The sequence below is a fragment of the Pelophylax lessonae genome (assembly GCF_965119305.1).
Source record: "Pelophylax lessonae genome assembly, chromosome: 12".
NCBI lineage: Eukaryota > Metazoa > Chordata > Amphibia > Anura > Ranidae > Pelophylax > Pelophylax lessonae.
Window position 1 is genome coordinate 222,735,901 of NC_138779.1, and position 23,014 is coordinate 222,758,914.

The 23,014-nt window shown below is 49.8% G+C and overlaps 1 protein-coding gene across 1 annotated transcript in view; it reads left to right on the plus strand.

Annotated features, from left to right (window-relative positions):
- The window catches only part of CROCC (ciliary rootlet coiled-coil, rootletin), a 74,426-nt gene that overhangs the window by 14,120 nt on the left and 37,292 nt on the right, over window positions 1-23,014 (plus strand). The window contains exons 4-14 of the mRNA XM_082274555.1: window positions 8,822-9,013; window positions 10,269-10,352; window positions 10,692-10,789; window positions 12,764-12,929; window positions 13,458-13,564; window positions 13,858-14,085; window positions 14,201-14,285; window positions 16,134-16,238; window positions 18,120-18,365; window positions 19,512-19,711; window positions 19,855-20,037. Coding sequence (XP_082130681.1) covers window positions 8,822-9,013; window positions 10,269-10,352; window positions 10,692-10,789; window positions 12,764-12,929; window positions 13,458-13,564; window positions 13,858-14,085; window positions 14,201-14,285; window positions 16,134-16,238; window positions 18,120-18,365; window positions 19,512-19,711; window positions 19,855-20,037 — 1,694 coding nt within the window. The remainder of the gene's footprint in view (window positions 1-8,821; window positions 9,014-10,268; window positions 10,353-10,691; window positions 10,790-12,763; window positions 12,930-13,457; window positions 13,565-13,857; window positions 14,086-14,200; window positions 14,286-16,133; window positions 16,239-18,119; window positions 18,366-19,511; window positions 19,712-19,854; window positions 20,038-23,014) is intronic.

Consider the following 23,014-nt stretch of genomic DNA (forward strand, 5'->3'; position numbering starts at 1 on the left):
GATGTTTACATTCCTTCTCACAGCAATAAAAGTGATCAGATTTAAAAAAAAGAAACCGTGTTAAAAATAAAATAAAATTTAAATTAAAGCGCTTCCGTCGCCGTGAGCTTGCGCACCAAAGGAAATGCATATGTAAGTCGTGCCCGCAAATGTAAACAGTGTTCCAACCACACATGTGAGGTATCGCCGCGATCGCCAGAGCAAGAGAAATAATTCTAAAAAAAAGACCTCCTCTATAACTCTAAACTGGTAACCGTAAAAAAAAAAAAAAAAAAAAAACTATTTAGAGCGTTGCCTATGGAGATTTTTAAGTACTGTAGTTTGTCGCCATTCCACGAGTGTGCGCAATTTTAAACCGTAACGTTAGGTATCAGCGTGACATCATCTTTCACATTATAGAAAAAAATTGGGCTAACTTTACTGTTTCGTTTTTTTCAATGCAGTGAAATGTATCTTTTCCCCAAAAAATTGCGTTTGAAAGACCGCTGCGCAAATACCGTGTGACAAAAAATGTTACAACGACCGCCATTTATTCTCCATTTATTGCTCAAAAAGTGTGTGTGTATATATACATATATATATATATATATTAGGGCTGCCACGACTACGGCGACGACAAAAAATCGTCGACGTGCGTGAAAGGCTTCGACGCGTCAACGCGTGACGTCACACGCCCCCTGGCCGGCCGCAGCGCCGCTTGACGCATTGCCGGCCGGGTGAAATCCTCCCCCCCCCCCCCCCCCCCCGGCTCTGTCCACACCGATGTCGGAGACAAAAGGTGAGTGCTGACCGTCTCCAGCACCCCTGTACTCCGCCACAGCTTCTGCCGCAACACATTCGCCATCCTCCCCGATCACCCAGGTACTTCGAGATGTCACATGTGCGGCGCTACACCGGCTTGTACTGTACTGTGGCGGCTTGTAATGGTCTGTACTAGGTGGGAGGGCTTACTGTGGGGTCTGTATTAATTACAGGATTAATTAGCTAATCAAAAAAAAATAAAATAAAAATAATCGTTAGATTAGTCGACTAATCGTAAAAATAATCGATAGATTAGTCGTCAGACAAATTAATCGTTAGTTGCAGCCCTAATATATATATATATATTTTTTTGGTGGTTCTAAGTAATTTTCTAGCAAAAAAATACGGATTTTAGCTTGTAAACAACAAATGTCAGACATAGACCTGGTCAATAAATGGTTAAGCTTTGACAATAAATCCTGGAAGCTGATTGGCTCCCATGCAGAGCTGCATCAGATTTTGCACCCTTCAGTTTTAGTAAATAACCCCCCAATGAGTTGCGTCCTTTATTTGGTTCCCCGGCCCGGGATTGGTTGCTGCGTTTTCCCAGGATATGGGTCTTTTCATCCCATTGATGCGGGGAGAGTCGTGTCCGGACAGGCAGCGGGCAGCGGGTGCCATCGGGCAGGCTGGGACTTGCCCGCAGTCAGTGTAGTGTGTGACATTGGTGACGCACCGAGCGCCGTCATTGTCCTCTCACATATTTCCCATGCTGCTGTCCAGACCCCCCAGAGGGAAGCATTGACCCCGGGGGGTCCGCACTGCCAGGGAGAGTGCCAGCTCTGTGACCCAGTCCCCTTTTATTACAGTCCATGGGCCACCCCACCCTGAGGATCGCTGGCTGTGTCCCCAATCACAGATTATCGTCTTTATAGAAGATAAAATCCCTCTATAGACATCCCTCCCCCCTCCAGTATATTATAATAATATTCCAGTCTCCACATGTCTGGTGACACCAATATAGAGAAGGATGAAACGGGGACACAAACCGGACCGCATATTTGTTTCCCGCACTTCATATATTTTTTCAATACTCCGTGTCCATGTCTTGTATTCTTACACAGCAACAGCATCATTTATCTGACAAGCTCCGCCTTTTATCATTAACAGCCGTCCTTCAGCTGCAGTCTAGATGACGTTATCAGTCTGCTGCAGGCAGGAGGAGACATTTCCTCAGTCTCCCCTCCCCCAGTAATCAGACTGTACATTGTAACTTTGTAGAAGGAGGAGGAAACATTTCCTCAGTCTCCCCTCCCCCAGGGATCAGACTGTACATTGTAACCTTGTAGCTAGTCACCCCGGGTGAAGGGCAGTAGGCTGGGCTGGTGAGACGTCTGTCAGGGTCCACAGGGAAATGACAGATGAGCTGACTGTGAGGGATGACTGGAGGGAGCACTCCGCTGGCAGGAGCCCCCATGTGCATGGAAGCCCCCCCCCCCTATAGATGGACGTCACATGGAATGTGTGCAGATTCTTCTGTACAATAGGCGGCCATTGTAGTGAGCGCCCCCCGCTGTTTTATGGTAATAAAGATCAGAATGACAGTCAGAAGGCGATGAAACTCATTAAATTGGCAGCTGAGATAAGTGTGGGATCGCTGGGATCTGGTACACAGAGCTAGCACTCCACTTTATTAGTTTCCATACTGAGCAGAGACTTTGCTCTGTGAGCCTCCCTCTATGTGCGCCATTGTCTGTGTCAGCGCCCCCCTCGTTCTTTGTGGCCCCACCAATGACTGTCACAATGGCGTAAATTGGTGGTCGCTGCGGTGACGGTTGCCGGGGGGACGGTAAACTCATCACATTCTGTGTCCTTTAGTGAGGTACAATGGGTATTCTTCAAGGGTCTTTATTGGAGGAGCTCCCCCCCCCCCCCCCAGAGCTGGATGGTGGTTGCAATCTGAAGATAACATGCCCAACCCAAGGCCACACCCAATGTTGTGCCCAGCACCACGCCTCCTGTGTGCCCCTTCCCCGCCACCCTGTCTGACCCCCAAATCTCAGCTTATGTCCCATAGCTTGCTGCATATAATGTTCCCCCCCCCCCCCCCCCCACAGCAAATCCACTGTATAGATGGACCACTATTCTAAGATCCTTTGATATGTATTGGTGTAGTCAGTCCACCTTGCTCAGCCATCAGAAGGTTTCAATGACCAACAACCAATCAGAATTCACCCTTCACTGATAAGGCTACAGTAAACTTAAATATGATTGGCTGCTGCAGGTCATTCATCCGCTACGGTTTTAAACAAACCAGAGTGCTTTGTGTAAAGTGTTGTGTTCCTGGAACAATGGAGACCCTCCCCGGGGTGCTGGAACCCGCCCCCGGAGTGCTGGAACCCACCCCCGTATTGCGGGTGCCCATCCCTGGAATCCTGGAGCCTATTCCAGTAATACTGGGTTCTGGAGCCCATCCCCAGAATACTGGATGCTGGCGTCAATCCCCTGAATGCTTGAGCTCCTATCTGGAATACTGGAGCCTATCCCCGGAATGCTGGAGCCCATTCCCAGAATGCTGGATACTAGGGCCCATCCCCGGAATGCTGGAGCCCATATCTGCAATACTGGAGCCCATTCCCAGAATGCTGGATACTAGGGCCCATCCCCGGAATGCTGGAGTCAATCCCCAGAATGCTGGATGCTGGAGTCCATCCCCGGAATGTTGGAGTTTATATCTGGAAAACTGGAGCCTATCCCCGGAATGCTGGATGCTGAAGCCCATCCCCTGAAAGCTGGAGCTCATCCCCAGAATACTGGATGCTGGAGTCATTTCCCGGAATGCTGGAGGTCATATCTGGAATACTGGAGCCTATCACCGGAATGCTGGAGCCCATCCCCGGAAACCTGGAGCTCATCCCCAGAATACTGTATGCTGGAGTCCATCCCTGGAATGCTAGAGTTCATATCTGGAATGCTGGATGGAGCCCATCCATGGAAAACTGGACCTTATCCCCGGAATGCTGGAGCCCATCCCCAGAATACTGGATGCTGGCGTCAATCCCCTGAATGCTTGAGCTCCTATCTGGAATACTGGAGCCTATCCCCGGAATGCTGGAGCCCATTCCCAGAATGCTGGATACTAGGGCCCATCCCCGGAATGCTGGAGCCCATATCTGCAATACTGGAGCCAATTCCCAGAATGCTGGATACTAGGGCCCATCCCCGGAATGCTGGAGTCAATCCCCAGAATGCTGGATGCTGGAGTCCATCCCCGGAATGTTGGAGTTTATATCTGGAAAACTGGAGCCTATCCCCGGAATGCTGGATGCTGAAGCCCATCCCCTGAAAGCTGGAGCTCATCCCCAGAATACTGGATGCTGGAGTCATTTCCCGGAATGCTGGAGGTCATATCTGGAATACTGGAGCCTATCACCGGAATGCTGGAGCCCATCCCCGGAAACCTGGAGCTCATCCCCAGAATACTGTATGCTGGAGTCCATCCCTGGAATGCTAGAGTTCATATCTGGAATGCTGGATGGAGCCCATCCATGGAAAACTGGACCTTATCCCCGGAATGCTGGAGCCCATCCCCAGAATACTGGATGCTGGAGTCCAACCCACAAATGCTGGAGTCTATATCTGGAATACTGGAGCCCATCCCCGGAATGCTGGATGCTGGAGTCCATCCCTGGAATGCTGGAGTTCATGTCTGGAATACTGGAGCCTATCCCCGGAATGCTGGATGCTGGAGTCCATCCCTGGAACACTGGATGCTGGAGTACATCCCCAGATTGCTTGAGTCTATATCTGGAATGCTGGAGCCCATTCCTGGAATGCTGGAGCCACTCCCCTGAATACTGGAGCCTATCCCTGTAATGATGGATGCTGGAGCCCACTCCCAGAATACTGGATGCTGGAGTCCATCCCCGGAATGCTTGAGTCTATATCTGGAATAATGGAGTCCATCCAGGGAATGCTAGAACCCATCCCCGGAATGCTGGAGCCTATCCCTGGAATACTGGAGCCTATCCCTGGAATACTGGATGCTGAAGTCTGTCCCTGGAAACACTGGAGTAAAGTAAAGTTCATATAAATGATTCAAGGCGGTCTTCCTATCAGTCACCGGCCATATTGTGCCCTTCTTGTCCATGGAGGATTCTGGGTAATCTGCTCACCAGCCCAAAACCTCATCTGAATCTTTTACAGACATCTTGATGTCGGCTAAGAGCTGCAAAGGATTTGGGTTCCTATCCTCGTCCTCCCCCAGACGCCGTCTCTGAGCCTCGCCACTTCCCCAACATTTGTTATCTGTTATTTCCAGATGTAAAACTAACAGCAAAAATACTGATTGGTCCATCAAGTCTGCGATTTGAATATAGATCTATGATTATCATAAGTATGTCTGAATTCACTTACTGCTGACTGATTCACTACCTCTGCTGGGTGTCTCTTCCAACCATCAACTACTCTTTCAGTAAAATATTTTCTAAGGTTAGTTTTAAACTTTCCTTAATCACGCCCTCCATGTACATCTCCAGTGATATAAAGATCTATATAGAGGAATCCGGACCTCCTTCCTCCTGCTGGTGACCCCTCTAGTTCTATAAAGATCTATATAGAGGAATCAGGACCTTCTTCTTACTGCTGGGGACCCCTCTAGTGATATAAAGATCTATATAGAGGAATCAGGACCTTCTTCTTACTGCTGGGGACCCCTCTAGTGATATAAAGATCCATATAGAGGAATGAGGACCTCCTTCCTCCTGCTGGTGACCCCTCTAGTGATATAAAGATCTATATAGAGGAATCAGGACCTCCTTCCTCCTGCTGGTGACCCCTCTAGTTATATAAAGATCTATATAGAGGAATCAGGACCTCCTTCCTCCTGCTGGGGACCCCTCTAGTGATATAAAGATCTATATAGAGGAATCAGGACCTCCTTCCTCCTGCTGGTGACCCCTCTAGTGATATAAAGATCTATATAGAGGAATCAGGACCTCCTTCTACCTGCTGGTGACCCCTCTAGTGATATAAAGATATATATAGAGGAATCAGGACCTCCTTCCTCCTGCTGGTGACCCCTCTAGTTATATAAAGATCTATATAGAGTAGCATTTCTCAACTTTTTCAACACAAAGGATCCCTTATAACTTTCTGGTCCTAGGGAACCCCCCTGCTAAAAATTTATATTATTACAACTCATGATACATTAGTGTGATGGTCTTTGGGAAGAATGCTCATACATAAAAAAAACCTCATAGGTGTCAGTGGAGACTTATCTGAGAGGCAAAAATTGCTCAAGGAACCCCTAGCAGCCTCTGAAGGAACTTTAGGGTTCCATGGAACCCTGGTTTAGAAACCTTGATCTAGAAGAATTGGGACTTCCTTCCTCCTGCTGGTGACCCCTCGAGTGATATAAAGATCTATATAGAGAAATCAGGACCTTCCATCCTCCTGCTGGTGACCCCTCGAATGATATACAGTGGGTATGGAAAGTATTCAGACCCCCCTTAAATTTTTCACTCTTTGTTATATTGCAGCCATTTGCTAAAATCATTTAGGTTCATTCTTCTTCCTCATGAATGTACACATAGCACCCCATACTGACAGAAAAACACAGAATTGTTGACATTGTTGCAGATTTATTAAAAAAGAAAAACTGAAATATCACATGGTCCTAAGTATTCAGACCCTTTGCTCAGTATTTAGTAGAAGCCCCCTTTTGATCTAATACAGCCAGGAGTCTTTTTGGGAAAGATGCAACAAGTCTTTCACACCTGGATTTGGGGATCCTCTGCCATTCCTCCTTGCAGATCCTCTCCAGTTCTGTCAGGTTGGATGGTAAACGTTGGTGGACAGCCATTTTTAGGTCTCTCCAGAGATGCTCAATTGGGTTTAAGTCAGGGCTCTGGCTGGGCCATTCAAGAACAGTCATGGAGTTGTTGTGAAGCCACTCCTTCGTTATTTTAGCTGTGTGCTTAGGGTCATTGTCTTGTTGGAAGGTAAATCTTCGGCCCAGTCTGAGGTCTAGAGCACTCTGGAGAAGGTTTTTGTCCAGGATATCCCTGTACTTGGCCGCATTCATCTTTCCCTCGATTGCAACCAGTCGTCCTGTCCCTGCAGCTGAAAAACACCCCCACATGCTGCCACCACCATGCTTCACTGTTGGGACTGTATTGGACAGGTGATGAGCAGTGCCTGGTTTTCTCCACACATACCGCTTAGAATTAAGGCCAAAAAGTTCTATTTTGGTCTCATCAGACCAGAGAATCTTATTTCTCACCATCTTGGAGTCCTTTAGGTGTTTTTTAGCAAACTCCATGCGGGCTTTCATGTGTCTTACACTGAGGAGAGGCTTCCGTTCGGGCCACTCTGCCATAAAGCCCCGACTGGTGGAGGGCTGCAGTGATGGTTGACTTTCTACAACTTTCTCCCATCTCCTGACTGCATCTCTGGAGCTCAGCCACAGTGATCTTTGGGTTCTTCTTTACCTCTCTCACCAAGGCTCTTCTCCCCCGATAGCTCAGTTTGGCCGGACGGCCAGCTCAAGGAAGGGTTCTGGTCGTCCCAAACGTCTTCCATTTGAGGATTATGGAGGCCACTGTGCTCTTAGGAACCTTAAGTGCAGCAGAAATCTTTTTGTAACCTTGGCCAGATCTGTGCCTTGCCACAATTCTGTCTCTGAGCTCTTCAGGCAGTTCCTTTGACCTCATGATTCTCATTTGCTCTGACATGCATTGTGATCTGGAAGGTCTTATATAGACAGGTGTGTGGCTTTCCTAATCAAGTCCAATCAGTATAATCAAACACAGCTGGACTCAAATGAAGGTGTAGAACCATCTCAAGGATGATCAGAAGAAATGGAAAGCACCTGAGTTAAATATATGAGTTTCACAGCAAAGGGTCTGAATACTTAGGACCATGTGATATTTCAGTTTTTCTTTTTTAATAAATCTGCAACAATGTCAACAATTCTGTGTTTTTCTGTCAGTATGGGGTGCTATGTGTACATTCATGAGGAAGAAGAATCAACTTAAATGATTTTAGCAAATGGCTGCAATATAACAAAGAGTGAAAAATTTAAGGGGGTCTGAATACTTTCTGTACCCACTGTAAATATCTATATAGAATAATCAGGACCTCCTTCCTCCTGGTGACCCCTCTAATGATATAAAGATCTATATAGAGGAATCAGGACCTCCTTCCTCCTGGGAATAGGGTGCAGAAGGAGTGAGGGTGGATGAGTGACGATAGAAACTCTGATGCAGGAAGAGTGTGTCTGGGCATTGGGTTGCAGGATAAACTGTATAGAAGACTGATATAAAGACATTTAAGCCCCGTACACACGTACCGATGGTCGGCATACAAATGTTCCTCTTTTCTCCCCGGGATGTCGGTGTCTGCTGAAAAGTGCAAAGACAGCACAAGGACAGCACAAGAATTTTGTCCGCCGATTGCAGAAGTGATGTCATGTAATGGTTAGCTTTCCCTGTGTTTTCTATTTTCTGAGCATGCCCAGTCTTGCAAATCTGCGGTCTGTCGGCCGAATTGTGTACTGACAGGCGAACAATCGTCCGTTCTGGTGTCGGCATACAAAAATTTTCATGTTTGCAAGAAAGACTTTTGTCCGCGGATTGTGCGCAGACATCTGTCGGAGGCACCATACTAACACGCGTACAATCGGCAGATCCTTCGTCCACCGACGTTTGTATGCCGACGATCGGTACGTGTGTACGGGCCTTTACTTCTATTAGTTGCAGGTTGTTCTTACAAGTACATCCTATTATTATTATTATTATTAAAATTAAAAAAAAAAAAATCTTGCTCAGGATTTGTTCTATATCATTTTAATGTCTGTCTTTAGAGAGTGGCATGTAGCCCAATGTTGGCAATGGCAGATTTCAGCCATCGTTTTTTGGGGCAGTTTAGAAAATGAAAGTAATGTTGGCTTGCTATCTGTACAACCTGCATGTTCTCTGATTGTCTAGAAGAATAATGACTGTCATATTTGAGGGTCATCATCCTGCCCCCCCAGAATATAAGGATTACTTGTATTTACTTTTGTCTCCTTTGCTGACAGCTGGAGCAGACTCTGCGATTGGACAGTGGCGAGCGTGAGAGAGACTCCTTGGAGACGCGGAGCCTGGCGCAGCAGAATGTAGAGCTTAGGCGGCGGCTGGAGGAAGAACAAGCCGCGTATAAGCGAAAGCTTCAGGCCTACCAGGAGGGTCAACAGCGACAAGCCCAGCTGGTCCAGAAGCTGCAAGCTAAGGTGTGAATGGATAGGGAGTAGGGCGCAGAGATCCGTTACAGAGAAAGCTGTCTATGTTTACCAAACCTATGGAGTGTGAGGGCCTACTTACCAAATCTTTGGAGTTCGAGGAACTACTTGCCAAATCAATGGAGATTGAGGGTCTACTTGCCAAATCGTTGGAGGTTGAGGGCCTATTTTTCAATTCTATGGAGTGTGAGGGCCTACTAACCAAATCGTTGGAGGTTGAGGGCCTACTTACCAAATCGTTGGAGTGTGAGGGCCTACTTGCCAAATCTTTGGAGTGTGAGGGCCTACTTGCCAAATCTTTGGAGTGTGAGGGCCTACTTGCCAAATCTTTGGAGTGTGAGGGCCTACTTACTAAATCTTTGGAGTGTGAGGGCCTACTTACTAAATCTTTGGAGTGTGAGGGCTTACTTACCAAATCTTTGGAGTGTGAGGGCCTACTTGCCAAATCTTTGGAGTGTGCGGGCCTACTTACCAAATCTTTGGAGTGTGAGGGTCTACTTACCAAATCTTTGGAGTTCGAGGGCCTACTTGCCAAATCAATGGAGTTCGAGGGCCTACTTGCCAAATCTTTGGAGTTCGAGGGCCTATTTGCCAAATCAATGGAGATTGAGGGCCTACTTGCCAAATCGTTGGAGGTTGAGGGCCTATTTTCCAATTCTATGGAGTGTGAGGGCCTACTAACCAAATTGTTGGAGGTTGAGGGCCTACTTACCAAATTGTTGGAGGTTGAGGGCCTACTTACCAAATTGTTGGAGGTTGAGGGCCTACTTACCAAATCGTTGGAGGTTGAGGGCCTACTTACCAAATCGTTGGAGGTTTAGGGCCTACTTACCAAATCTTTTGAGTTTGACGGCCTACTTACCATATCTGTGGAGGGTGAGGGCCTACTTACCATATCTGTGGAGGGTGAGGGCCTACTTTCCAAATCTTTTGAGGTTGAGGGCCTTGCACTACAAAGTTCTTGGTAGACTTAACAGTGATTGACAATAGGTTGTACCATGTACGGTCAACTTAAGGAAAGTTGTACAGTCATGTTCTAATCAGCTTCAGTCACAGACTGATCTAGTAGCACACTTATCTTTTCACCTGCAATTCTGTAAAGATATCTGGAAAACGTGACCTGTTAGTATTTTCTGAGAGTTGGGTTGGAAGCACTGCTTTATTTTGAAGTGACTGTAGCTTTAGCGAGGGAATTTATTACAGGGAAGGAACGTTTGATGGTAATCCTCCCGGTGTGTCTCCTCAGGTTCTGCAGTACAAGAAGCGATGTGGAGAGGTGGAGCAGCAGTTGCTGGAACGATCAACAGAACTGGAGCACGAACGTCTTAGTGTAAGCCTTATTTTATATAAAATAAAGGTCAAATTCCTTTATGTTAAACTTAAGCCCTAGATGTTGCCTGAACAAAGATGGCGCTATCATTATGGAGGGAAAAGAAGATGAAGGCATTATTGGGGAAGGGGTGTTTGTGATCTCTGTGAGAGGTAATAAATATCTGGACATGTTATACTGGCACATTACTCATCATGAAAATTTACATCTGATGACAGGTTCACTTTGATTATACACATCGTAAAAACAATGTTATAACCATTCTATGGACAGTTGCTTCAGCTTCTCTAATGAGGACGTAAATGATTTGTGTAATAACGATCCATGTTTGCTGTATAGAGCCGCCTAGAGATGACAGACTCGCGGTTGCGGCAGGAGGAGGAGACCAGCAATGAGCTAGAGAATGCACTGATACGCCTGGAGGAGGAACAGCAGAGGTAGGAGAGAGACAATCTACGGCGGTAACAGCAATGGGCGGAGCTATGGTGCTTGTGGCCACTAAATGTTCTCTTAGTGATAGGAAGCCTAAAACATGTTTCTGGCACACTGGCCTCCTGGCCCCTCAGGTCTCCCCAGCCAGTAGAAGAGTGTTTTATTGATTCCAATGTCCTGTCCCAGTACTACGGAGACTTCCAATGGCCTGTCCCAGTACTACAGAGACTTCCAATGGCCTGTCCCAGTACTACAGAGACTTCCAGTGTCCTGTCAGAGTACTACGGAGACTTCCAATGTCCTGTCCCAGTACTACGGAGATTTCCAGTGTCCTGTCAGAGTACTACGGAGACTTCCAATGGCCTGTCAGAGTACTACGGAGACTTCCAATGTCCTGTCCCAGTACTACGGAGATTTCCAGTGTCCTGTCAGAGTACTACGGAGATTTCCAGTGTCCTGTCAGAGTACTACGGAGACTTCCAATGTCCTGTCTCAGTACTACGGAGACTTCCAATGTCCTGTCTCAGTACTACGGAGACTTCCAATGTCCTGTCCGAGTACTACGGAGACTTCCAATGGCCTGTCCCAGTACTACGGAGAGTACTACGGAGACTTCCAATGGCCTGTCCGAGTACTACGGAGACTTCCAGTGTCCTGTCCCAGTACTACGGAGACTTCCAATGTCCTGTCCGAGTACTACGGAGACTTCCATTGGCCTGTCCCAGTACTACGGAGACTTCCAATGGCATGTCTCAGTACTACGGGGACTTCCAATGTCCTGTCCCAGTACTACAGAGATTTCCAATGGCCTGTCAGAGTACTACGGAGACTTCCAATGTCCTGTCCCAGTACTACAGAGACTTCCAATGGCCTGTCCGAGTACTACGGAGACTTCCAATGTCCTGTCCGAGTACTACGGAGACTTCCATTGGCCTGTCCCAGTACTACGGAGACTTCCAATGGCCTGTCCCAGTACTACGGAGAGTACTACGGAGACTTCCAATGGCCTGTCCGAGTACTACGGAGACTTCCAGTGTCCTGTCCCAGTACTACGGAGACTTCCAATGTCCTGTCCGAGTACTACGGAGACTTCCAATGGCCTGTCCCAGTACTACGGAGAGTACTACGGAGACTTCCAATGGCCTGTCCGAGTACTACAGAGACTTCCAGTGTCCTGTCCCAGTACTACGGAGACTTCCAATGTCCTGTCTCAGTACTACGGAGACTTCCAATGTCCTGTCCGAGTACTACGGAGACTTCCAATGGCCTGTCCCAGTACTACGGAGAGTACTACGGAGATTTCCAGTGTCCTGTCTCAGTACTACGGAGACTTCCAATGTCCTGTCTCAGTACTACGGAGACTTCCAATGTCCTGTCTCAGTACTACGGAGACTTCCAATGTCCTGTCCGAGTACTACGGAGACTTCCAATGGCCTGTCCCAGTACTACGGAGAGTACTACGGAGACTTCCAATGGCCTGTCCGAGTACTACGGAGACTTCCAGTGTCCTGTCCCAGTACTACGGAGACTTCCAATGTCCTGTCCGAGTACTACGGAGACTTCCATTGGCCTGTCCCAGTACTACGGAGACTTCCAATGGCCTGTCTCAGTACTACGGGGACTTCCAATGTCCTGTCCCAGTACTACAGAGATTTCCAATGGCCTGTCAGAGTACTACGGAGACTTCCAATGTCCTGTCCCAGTACTACAGAGACTTCCAATGGCCTGTCCCAGTACTACGGAGACTTCCAGTGTCTTGTCCCAGTACTACAGAGACTTCCAATGGCCTGTCCCAGTACTACGGAGACTTCCAGTGTCCTGTCCCAGGACTACGAAGACTTCCAATGTCTGAGGATTTTGGATCTGCCAAATGTCCTATGTCAATTCTATGGAGCCTCCTTATCTCCTGCCACCCTATCTGTGCAGTAACCAGAGACCAGGTACATGTCAGTGTTCAGATTTTCATCTTCTCTACGTAGGAGTTCCAGCCTCACCCAGGTCAATGCCATGCTGAGAGAGCAGCTGGACCAGGCCAACGCCGCCAATCAGGCTCTGAGTGAGGATCTGCGCAAGTTGACAAACGATTGGACCAAGGCTCGCGATGAGCTGGAGCAGAAAGAGAGTGAGTGGAGGAGAGAGGAAGAGGTGAGTGACATCATCCATAGATCAGAGCCAGGTTCCACCTGATGTAATTGGCTCAGTGATCTCTGTACAGCACTGCGGTCTATGTCAGAGCTATATAAATGTATAATAATAATAATAGTGTGTGACTGTGTGTTGGGGTTGGGGGACATTAGAGTGTAAGCTCCTCTGATACAGAGACGGATGTGAATGGCTCAGTGATCTCTGTACAGTGCTGCGGTATATGTCAGAGCTATATAGATGTATAATAATAATAGTGTGTGACTGTGTGTGTGTGTGTGTGTGTGTGTGTGTGTGTGTGTGTGGGGGGGGGGGGGGGACATTAGAGTGTAAGCTCCTCTGGTACAGAGACTGATGTGATTGGCTCAGTGATCTCTGTACAGCACTGCGGTATATGTCAGCGCTATATAGATGTGTAAGCTCCTGTGGTGCAGAGACTGCTGTAAGTGACTTTATGTAATATATTGATGATATATAAATAGGAAATTAAATATAATTCCTTTTCTCCTGCTCCTTTGTCGCCCCCTGCAGTCCTTTAACGCCTACTTCAGTAATGAGCACAGCCGGCTGCTGTCACTGTGGAGGCAGGTTGTTGGGTTCCGCAGACACTTCAGTGAGATGAAAACCATGACGGAGAGGTGGGTAATGATGGCTTTGTATTTTATCCAAAATTTCTAAGATCTGGCTGCATCAAGAACATGTGACTGTAAGCTCCAAAGACCAGTCCACATGGCATAAACCTGGCTGTAAATGTATGAAAATAGAGTGAAGATAATGGAATGAAGTGTCTATAGCAGGCAGCACAGTGACTTAGTGCTTAGCTCTTGGGTCAGGACGCTGTCTGCATGGAGTCTGCATGGAGTCTGCATCTTCTCCCTCTTCCTATTTATAGCAGGAGGCCCTGTATGAATTCTCTCCTCTCTGTATGCAGGGACCTGACGCTGATCCAGAAGGAACTGTCGCAGTCCTGCCGCACTCTTCACGCCTCGTGCCTGAACGTTAGCGGATCCCAGCGGCTGGTAGAAAATAATGGCGTTGTCGTAGTGGAGAGGCAGGCGCTGCAGCTGGCCCAGCTGGACGAGCAGCTGAAGGACAAAGTGCGACAAATGATCCAGCTACAGGCGGCGTACGACGCAGAGAAGGCGGAGCTTAGCGCCAGGTTAGTTACTTGGTAATGCATCTAGTCTGAGGGTGTGTCCGATGCCCTGTGACTGGCTGCCCGTGCCACAGCTGACCCTTTATGGTTTGTGACTTATACTGGTTTTGTCCTGCAGGGCGGCAGAACTGAGTAAGACCATAGAACGTCTGCAGAGCGACAACAAGGAAAAAGACTTTCAGATCCGGAGGCTGCAGGAGAAGGTATAGAAATAAATGGGCGCACGAATGATTAGAGGCTTAAAGCTGAACTCCGGAATAATCAAATATTGTCTAAATCCATCGGTCACGTGTCGTCTTCTGGACCGCTCACTGCTACTCTCTCTCCTTGTGCAGGGTGACTGGTCTTGTCTCCACCCACTCCTGTAGTGGGTGGAGCCTTTTGGGCCCCTCCCACAGCTCTGCTCTCTCTCCTTGTGCAGGGTGACTGGTCTTGTCCTCGCCCCCTCTTGCAGTTCTCTCCAGGATGCCTGAAGTAGGTGATGCCTGCTGGCCCCTCCCACAGCTCTCCCTTCTTTTGTTGGGGGACTGGTCTTGTCTCGTCTCCGCCGACCTCCTATAGTTTTCTGTAGTTGGTGGAACCTGCTGGGCCCCTCCCACAGCTCCCTCTCCTTGTGCAGGAGGTCTGGACTAGTCTCCACCCCTCCTGCAGTTCTCTTCAGGATGCCAAAAGTGGGTGGAGCCTTCTGGGCCTCTTCCACTGCTTTCTCTCCTTTTGCAGGGGGACTGGTCTTGTCTACACCCCCTCCTGTAGTGTTCTGTAGTGGGTGGAGCCTGCTGGGCCCCTCCCACGGCTCTGCTGCTCTCCCCTTGTGCAGGGGGACTGGTCTTTTATCCACCTCTTGTTTCCTTCAGTGGGTGGAGCCTGCTGGACCCCTCCCACAGCTCTGCTTTCTCTCCTTGTGCAGGAAGACTGGTCTTGCCTCCACCCCCTCCTGTAGTTTTTATGTAGTGGGTGGAGCCTCTTAGGCCCCTCCCACAGCTCTGCTTTCTCTCCTTGTGCAGGGGCACTGGTCTTGTCTCCGCCCCCTCCTGTAGTTTTCTGTAGTGGGTGGGGCCTGCTGGGCCCCTCCCACAGCTCTGCTCCCTCTCCTTGTGCAGGGGCACTGGTCTTGTCTCTGCCCCCTCCTGTAGTTTTCTGTAGTGGGTGGAGCCTTCTGGGCCTCTCCCACAGCTTTGCTCCCAGTACAGGCTATGAAGAACACAGTGATAATGTCGCTGCCAATTTTACAATGTAATATCTGGGTTTACAAAGGCATTTGGTGCACACAAAGTGGATTTACAACCTTTTGAGGCTAATGAGAAGTTTTTATTGTCCCGAGTTCAGCTTTAATAAATTACTCCCCAAAATATTTTAGGCGTTGTGTTTGGTTACAGTTACCTGTGTTGCTGGAATTTTTTGAGATATAAGAGTAGAATGCGGGGGGGGGGGCAGTGAGAGGCATCCGCCGGGGGGGGGGGGCATGTGTGAGGCATCTGCTGGGGGGGGGCATGTGAGAGGCATCTGCTGGGGGGGGGGGGCAGTGTGAGGCATCCGCTGTGGGGGGGCAGTGTGAGGCATCCGCTGTGGGGGGGGGGGGCAGTGTGAAGCATCTGCTGTGGGGGGGGGGCAGTGTGAGGCATCTGCTGGGGGGGGGCAGTGTGAGGCATCTGCTGGGGGGGGCAGTGTGAGGCATCTGCTGGGGGGGGCAGTGTGAGGCATCTGCTGGGGGGGGCAGTGTGAGGCATCTGCTGGGGGGGGGGCAGTGTGAGGCATCTGCTGGGGGGGCAGTGTGAGGCATCCTCTGGGGGGGGGGGCAGTGTGAGGCATCTGCTGTGGGGGGGCAGTGTGAGGCATCCGCTGTGCGGGGGCAGTGTGAGGCATCTGCTGGGGGGGGGCAGTGTGAGGCATCTGCTGGGGGGGGGCAGTGTGAGGCATCTGCTGGGGGGGGCAGTGTGAGGCATCTGCTGGGGGGGGGGGGCAGTATGAGACATACGCGGGGTCAGTGAGGTGGGAGGCTTTTCCTCCCTCATCATGTTTTGGACTTTGAGACGTCTCATTTATCATTGCAGGAGAAGAGTGAGATGGAGGAGCAGGCCATGCTGGTCGGGGAGGAAGTGGAAGCACTGAAGGCTGAGAGAGAAATTCTACAAGAGACCCTCCGAGAACTAACCCAGGTCTGACACCCCACAGATGTAGGCTGAGGAGCTGACAATCTAATGAGGGGAAGAGGCTTCGAGAGACAGTTATCCTACCAATAAAATATTAGAAGTGATAATTTCTGCTGTTTCCTTAAATTCTGTAACAACAATTGAAATTGAAGCGCCACGCCATTGCTGAGAGGTCCAGATACAATCCCAAGAGAGTAGCCAACGCGTTTGGGGGGGTCACCTGCTGCCAAGCAAGCTGCTGGTAAGGCCTGTACTTGTACTTCACACTGGAAACCCTGAGGAAAGGGGGTGCTTGGACCCCTGAGACGTGTTGGCTACTTTTTGGTTCATACCCCTGATTTCTTTTATGGAATAAAGTTGTATCTGATGTGGCGCTTCAATGTCAATTCTTGTTACATTACACTACAAGCCAAGGAGACTGAGGAGATCCTCCGGGGTGTAGAAGCCGCCAAAGGGTCTCCAAACTTTATAAACAGAGGCCAGATTACTGTCCTTCAAACTTTAGAGGGGCCAGACTGTGGCCAGTGGGGGAAAAAATGTACTGGTATCGGTGGGAGGAATAGTGCCCCATCATTGGTATCAGTGGGAGGAATAGTGCCCCATCATTGGTGTCAGTGGGAGGAATAGTGCCCCATCATTGGTATCAGTGGGAGGAATAGTGCCCCATCATTGGTGTCAGTGGGAGGAATAGTGCCCCATCATTGGTGTCAGTGGGAGGAATAGTGCCCCATCATTGGTATCAGTGGGAGGAATAGTGCCCCATCATTGGTGTCAGTGGGAGGAATAGTGCCCCATCATTGGTGTCAGTGGGAGGAATAGTGCCCCATCATTGGTGTCAGTGGGAGGAATAGTGCCCCATCATTGGTGTCAGTGGGAGGAATAGTGCCCCATCATTGGTGTCAGTGGGAGGAATAGTGCCCCATCATTGGTGTCAGTGGGAGGAATAGTGCCCCATCATTGGTGTCAGTGGGAGGAATAGTGCCCCATCATTGGTATCAGTGGGAGGAATAGTGCCCCATCATTGGTGTCAGTGGGAGGAATAGTGTCCCATCATTGGTGTCAGTGGGAGGAATAGTGTACCATCATTGGTGTCAGTGGGAGGAATAGTGCCCCATCATTGGTATCAGTGGGAGGAATAGTGCCCCATCATTGGTATCAGTGGGAGGAATAGTGTCCCATCATTGGTGTCAGTGGGAGGAATAGTGCCCCATCATTGGGGTCAGTGGGAGGAATAGTGCCCCATCATTGGGGTCAGTGGGAGGAATAGTGCCCCATCATTGGTGTCAGTTGGAGGAATAGTGCCCCATCATTGGTGTCAGTGGGAGGAATAGTGCCCCCCCATCATTGGTGTCAGTGGGAGGAATAGTGCCCCATCATTGGTGTCAGTGGGAGGAATAGTGCCCCATCATTGGGGTCAGTGGGAGGAATAGTGCCCCATCATTGGTGTCAGTTGGAGGAATAGTGCCCCATCATTGGTGTCAGTGGGAGGAATAGTGCCCCATCATTGGTGTCAGTGGGAGGAATAGTGCCCCACTGTTGCTGACGGTGGGAGGAAATAATGTCTCAAGGGCCAGTTAAAAGTATGAAAAGGGCGGTATCCGCCCCCTGGAATGCAGTTTGGAGACCACTGATTTACACCCTCATTGATACCAGTAAGATAACCCTTCGGGCCCAGCGCTATCTCTCCACCTCCCTCAGTTCTTTCCATTCTGTAGCATTCAGTATAAAGGAATTGCCCCTTTTCTAATACCAGTAACAGAGGTCTGGGGGAGGGGAATCCTGGGGAAGGCGGGGCTCCAGGAATATTGATTAGATGGCGCTGATTACGGTTCAGTGAATTTTGTTGAATTTCTGATTGTTTTTGCTTTTATTGGAATTGTCCGGCAGGCGGTGCTGAGTGACACAGACAGCGGTCTGCAGATCTCCAGCGATAGGACGTCGGAGTTTATAGAGAGCGAGGGTCCGGGACTCAGCCTGAGGGGTCTCTCCAGCAGCCTGCGCACCTCCTCCCCCATCCGCCGTTCTTCCCCGCACCGCAGCACCTCACCAAGACGCAGCCAATCACCGGCGTTCCGGGACTCGGCGCTCTCCGCCGTGCACTCCGCTTTACAGAGGAGACAGCTGCAAGTGCAGGTAAGAGCCGCAGCGACCGAGCGCCTGACCAATCCCATTGTATGCTGCAGAACACAGAGAGCTCAGGGGCAATATACCACACTGAATCCCTCCTCGAGCGTAAAATCCCCCCCCGTACAAATCCACCCCCCTGCTGAAATCCCCCCTCCCAGCACAAATCTTTGCTCCCCATCCCCCAAATCCCACCAACACAAATGCCCCCCCCCCCCAAAAAAAGTCGACCCCCACCTAGCACAAATACCCTACTCCTCAAATTCCCCCTCTGAGTACACATCCTCTCCCCTCCACCCCAAATCCCCCCCCCCAGATCAAATCTTTGTTCCCTATCCCCCCAACACATATGCACCCCCCCCCCAAAAAAAAGTCATCCCACCTAGCACAAATCTGCTCTCCTGCTGAAATCCCCCCTCCCAGCACAAATCTTTGCTCCCCATCCTGCACAACCCCCAGTACAAATGCCCCTACCCATAAAAGTCACCCCTCTAGCACAAATTCTCTACCCCTCAAATTTCCCCTCTAAGTACACATTTTCCCACTCCACCCCAAATCCCCCCCTCCTAGCACAAATGTACCCCCCAAATTCTCACTCCAAGCACAACTCCCCCCCCCAACAAATGTTTTCCCCCTTCACCAAATAACCTCTTCTAGCACCCCCCCCCCTAATCCCCGCTCCTAGCACAAATCATCTTCACCTCCCACTCTCCAATAAAGTCACTCCTAGCACAAATTCTCTACCCCTCAAATTTCCCCTCCGAGTACACATCCCCCCCCCTCCTAACACAAATCTATCCCCCAAATATCGCCTCCTAGCACACCTCCCCCCAGGTAAAAAGTTCCCCTTCTAACACCATTCTCCATCCCCCTTCACCATATCACCTCTTCTAGCACAAATACCCCCCCTCCCAGCACAAATCCCTCTAAATTGCCACTCCTAGCAATTCTTACCACCTGCCGCCCCCCAAATTGCCCCTCTCAAAAAAAAAAAAAAACCCTCACCCCCAATCTCCCTGCAGTGCCCCCCACCCCCACCTTCCATGAAACCACAGTGCCCAGTGCAGCACCCTCCTGCCCACCCCTTGTCCCGGCCCTGGTTGGAGGTGAGCTCTCTATACTGAAGTGAGGAACGTTCAGTCTTTCTTGTCACAGGAACTGCGAGGGCGGCTGGAGGCGGGACAGGAGACGGCCGGTGCGCTGCGCAAACAGCTGAGCGACAGCCAGGATGAGCGACACTCCCTGGAGCAGAAAATCGCCCAAACGCAGCAAGACCTCGACACTACCACCATTGCCAAGGATGACGCCGAGCGCACCGTCTCCAGACTGCGAAACAACCTAGAGCAACTCAACAGGTACAGACACACCGACACCGGCAGGATGCTGAGATAAGAAAAATTAGAGATGGATCTCCAGTTTCACAATCCTGCGCAAGGCGTTTAAAGATTTGTATGTGAAATGTGACCCGGCATTGATGGCACTCCTGTCTGTGTTACAGTGAGCGCTCCGCACTGGAGCAGAACATCCAGAATCTTCAGGAACAGCTGGAGACGCAGCGACAGGAGGCGGAGAAACTGCAACTAGCAAACAGCGACCTGCAGCGGCAGAGGGACCTCCTACAAGAGGAGAAGGAGGACACCTGCCAGGACCGCAACAGAGTGCTGCGCGAGGTGGAGAGAGGGTGAGCGAGCGCTTGTGTACACAGACAGTAAATATTACATGTAAACTGAGACAAAATATAAAGACAAATCTGACACTGAACTAAATAGCGATCCGCCCCGGAGTACAACCCCCATCCTTCCACCATATCACTGCATGACCAGATCTGTACAACCCCCATCCTCCCACCATATCACTGCATGACCAGATCTGTACAACCCCCATCCTCCCACCATATCACTGCATGACCAGATCTGTACAACCCCCATCCTTCCACCATATCACTGCGTGACCAGATCTGTACAACCCCCATCCTCCCACCATATCACTGCATCACCAGATCTGTACAACCCCCATCCTTCCACCATATCACTGCATGACCAGATCTGTACAACCCCCATCCTCCCACCATATCAATGCATGACCAGATCTGTACAACCCCCATCCTCCCACCATATCACTGCATCACCAGATCTGTACAACCCCCATCCTTCCACCATATCACTGCATGACCAGATCTGTACAAGCCCCATCCTCCCACCATATCAATGCATGACCAGATCTGTACAACCCCCATCCTTCCACCATATCACTGCATGACCAGATCTGTACAACCCCCATCCTCCCACCATATCACTGCATGACCAGATCTGTACAACCCCCATCCTTCCACCATATCACTGCGTGACCAGATCTGTACAACCCCCATCCTCCCACCATATCACTGCACGACCAGATCTGTACAACCCTCATCCTCCCACCATATCACTGCATGACCAGATCTGTACAACCCTCATCCTTCCAACATATCACTGCATGACCAGATCTGTACAACCCCCATCCTCCCACCATATCACTGCACGACCAGATCTGTACAACCCCCATCCTTCCACCATATCACTGCATGACCAGATCTGTACAACCCCCATCCTCCCACCATATCACTGCATCACCAGATCTGTACAACCCCCATCCTTCCACCATATCACTGCATGACCAGATCTGTACAACCCCCATCCTCCCACCATATCAATGCATGACCAGATCTGTACAACCCCCATCCTCCCACCATATCACTGCATGACCAGATCTGTACAACCCCCATCCTCCCACCATATCACTGCATCACCAGATCTGTACAACCCCCATCCTTCCACCATATCACTGCATGACCAGATCTGTACAACCCCCATCCTCCCACCATATCAATGCATGACCAGATCTGTACAACCCCCATCCTCCCACCATATCACTGCATCACCAGATCTGTACAACCCCCATCCTTCCACCATATCACTGCATGACCAGATCTGTACAACCCCCATCCTCCCACCATATCACTGCGTGACCAGATCTGTACAACCCCCATCCTCCCACCATATCACTGCACGACCAGATCTGTACAACCCTCATCCTCCCACCATATCACTGCATGACCAGATCTGTACAACCCCCATCCTTCCACCATATCACTGCATGACCAGATCTGTACAACCCTCATCCTTCCAACATATCACTGCATGACCAGATCTGTACAACCCCCATCCTCCCACCATATCACTGCACGACCAGATCTGTACAACCCCCATCCTTCCACCATATCACTGCATGACCAGATCTGTACAACCCCCATCCTCCCACCATATCACTGCATCACCAGATCTGTACAACCCCCATCCTTCCACCATATCACTGCATGACCAGATCTGTACAACCCCCATCCTCCCACCATATCAATGCATGACCAGATCTGTACAACCCCCATCCTCCCACCATATCACTGCATGACCAGATCTGTACAACCCCCATCCTCCCACCATATCACTGCATGACCAGATCTGTACAACCCCCATCCTTCCACCATATCACTGCGTGACCAGATCTGTACAACCCCCATCCTCCCACCATATCACTGCACGACCAGATCTGTACAACCCTCATCCTCCCACCATATCACTGCATGACCAGATCTGTACAACCCTCATCCTTCCAACATATCACTGCATGACCAGATCTGTACAACCCCCATCCTCCCACCATATCACTGCACGACCAGATCTGTACAACCCTCATCCTCCCACCATATCACTGCATGACCAGATCTGTACAACCCCCATCCTCCCACCATATCACTGCACGACCAGATCTGTACAACCCCCATCCTTCCAACATATCACTGCATGACCAGATCTGTACAACCCCCATCCTCCCACCATATCACTGCATGACCAGATCTGTACAACCCCCATCCTCCCACCATATCACTGCACGACCAGATCTGTACAACCCCCATCCTTCCAACATATCACTGCATTACCAGATCTGTACAACCCCCATCCTTCCACCATATCACTGCATGACCAGATCTGTACAACCCCCATCCTTCCAACATATCACTGCATGACCAGATCTGTACAACCCCCATCCTTCCACCATATCACTGCATGACCAGATCTGTACAACCCCCATCCTTCCACCATATCACTGCATGACCAGATCTGTACAACCCCCATCCTTCCACCATATCACTGCATGACCAGATCTGTACAACCCCCATCCTCCCACCATATCAATGCATGACCAGATCTGTACAACCCCCATCCTCCCACCATATCACTGCATGACCAGATCTGTACAACCCCCATCCTCCCACCATATCACTGCATCACCAGATCTGTACAACCCCCATCCTTCCACCATATCACTGCATGACCAGATCTGTACAACCCCCATCCTCCCACCATATCAATGCATGACCAGATCTGTACAACCCCCATCCTCCCACCATATCACTGCATCACCAGATCTGTACAACCCCCATCCTTCCACCATATCACTGCATGACCAGATCTGTACAACCCCCATCCTCCCACCATATCACTGCATGACCAGATCTGTACAACCCCCATCCTTCCACCATATCACTGCGTGACCAGATCTGTACAACCCCCATCCTCCCACCATATCACTGCACGACCAGATCTGTACAACCCTCATCC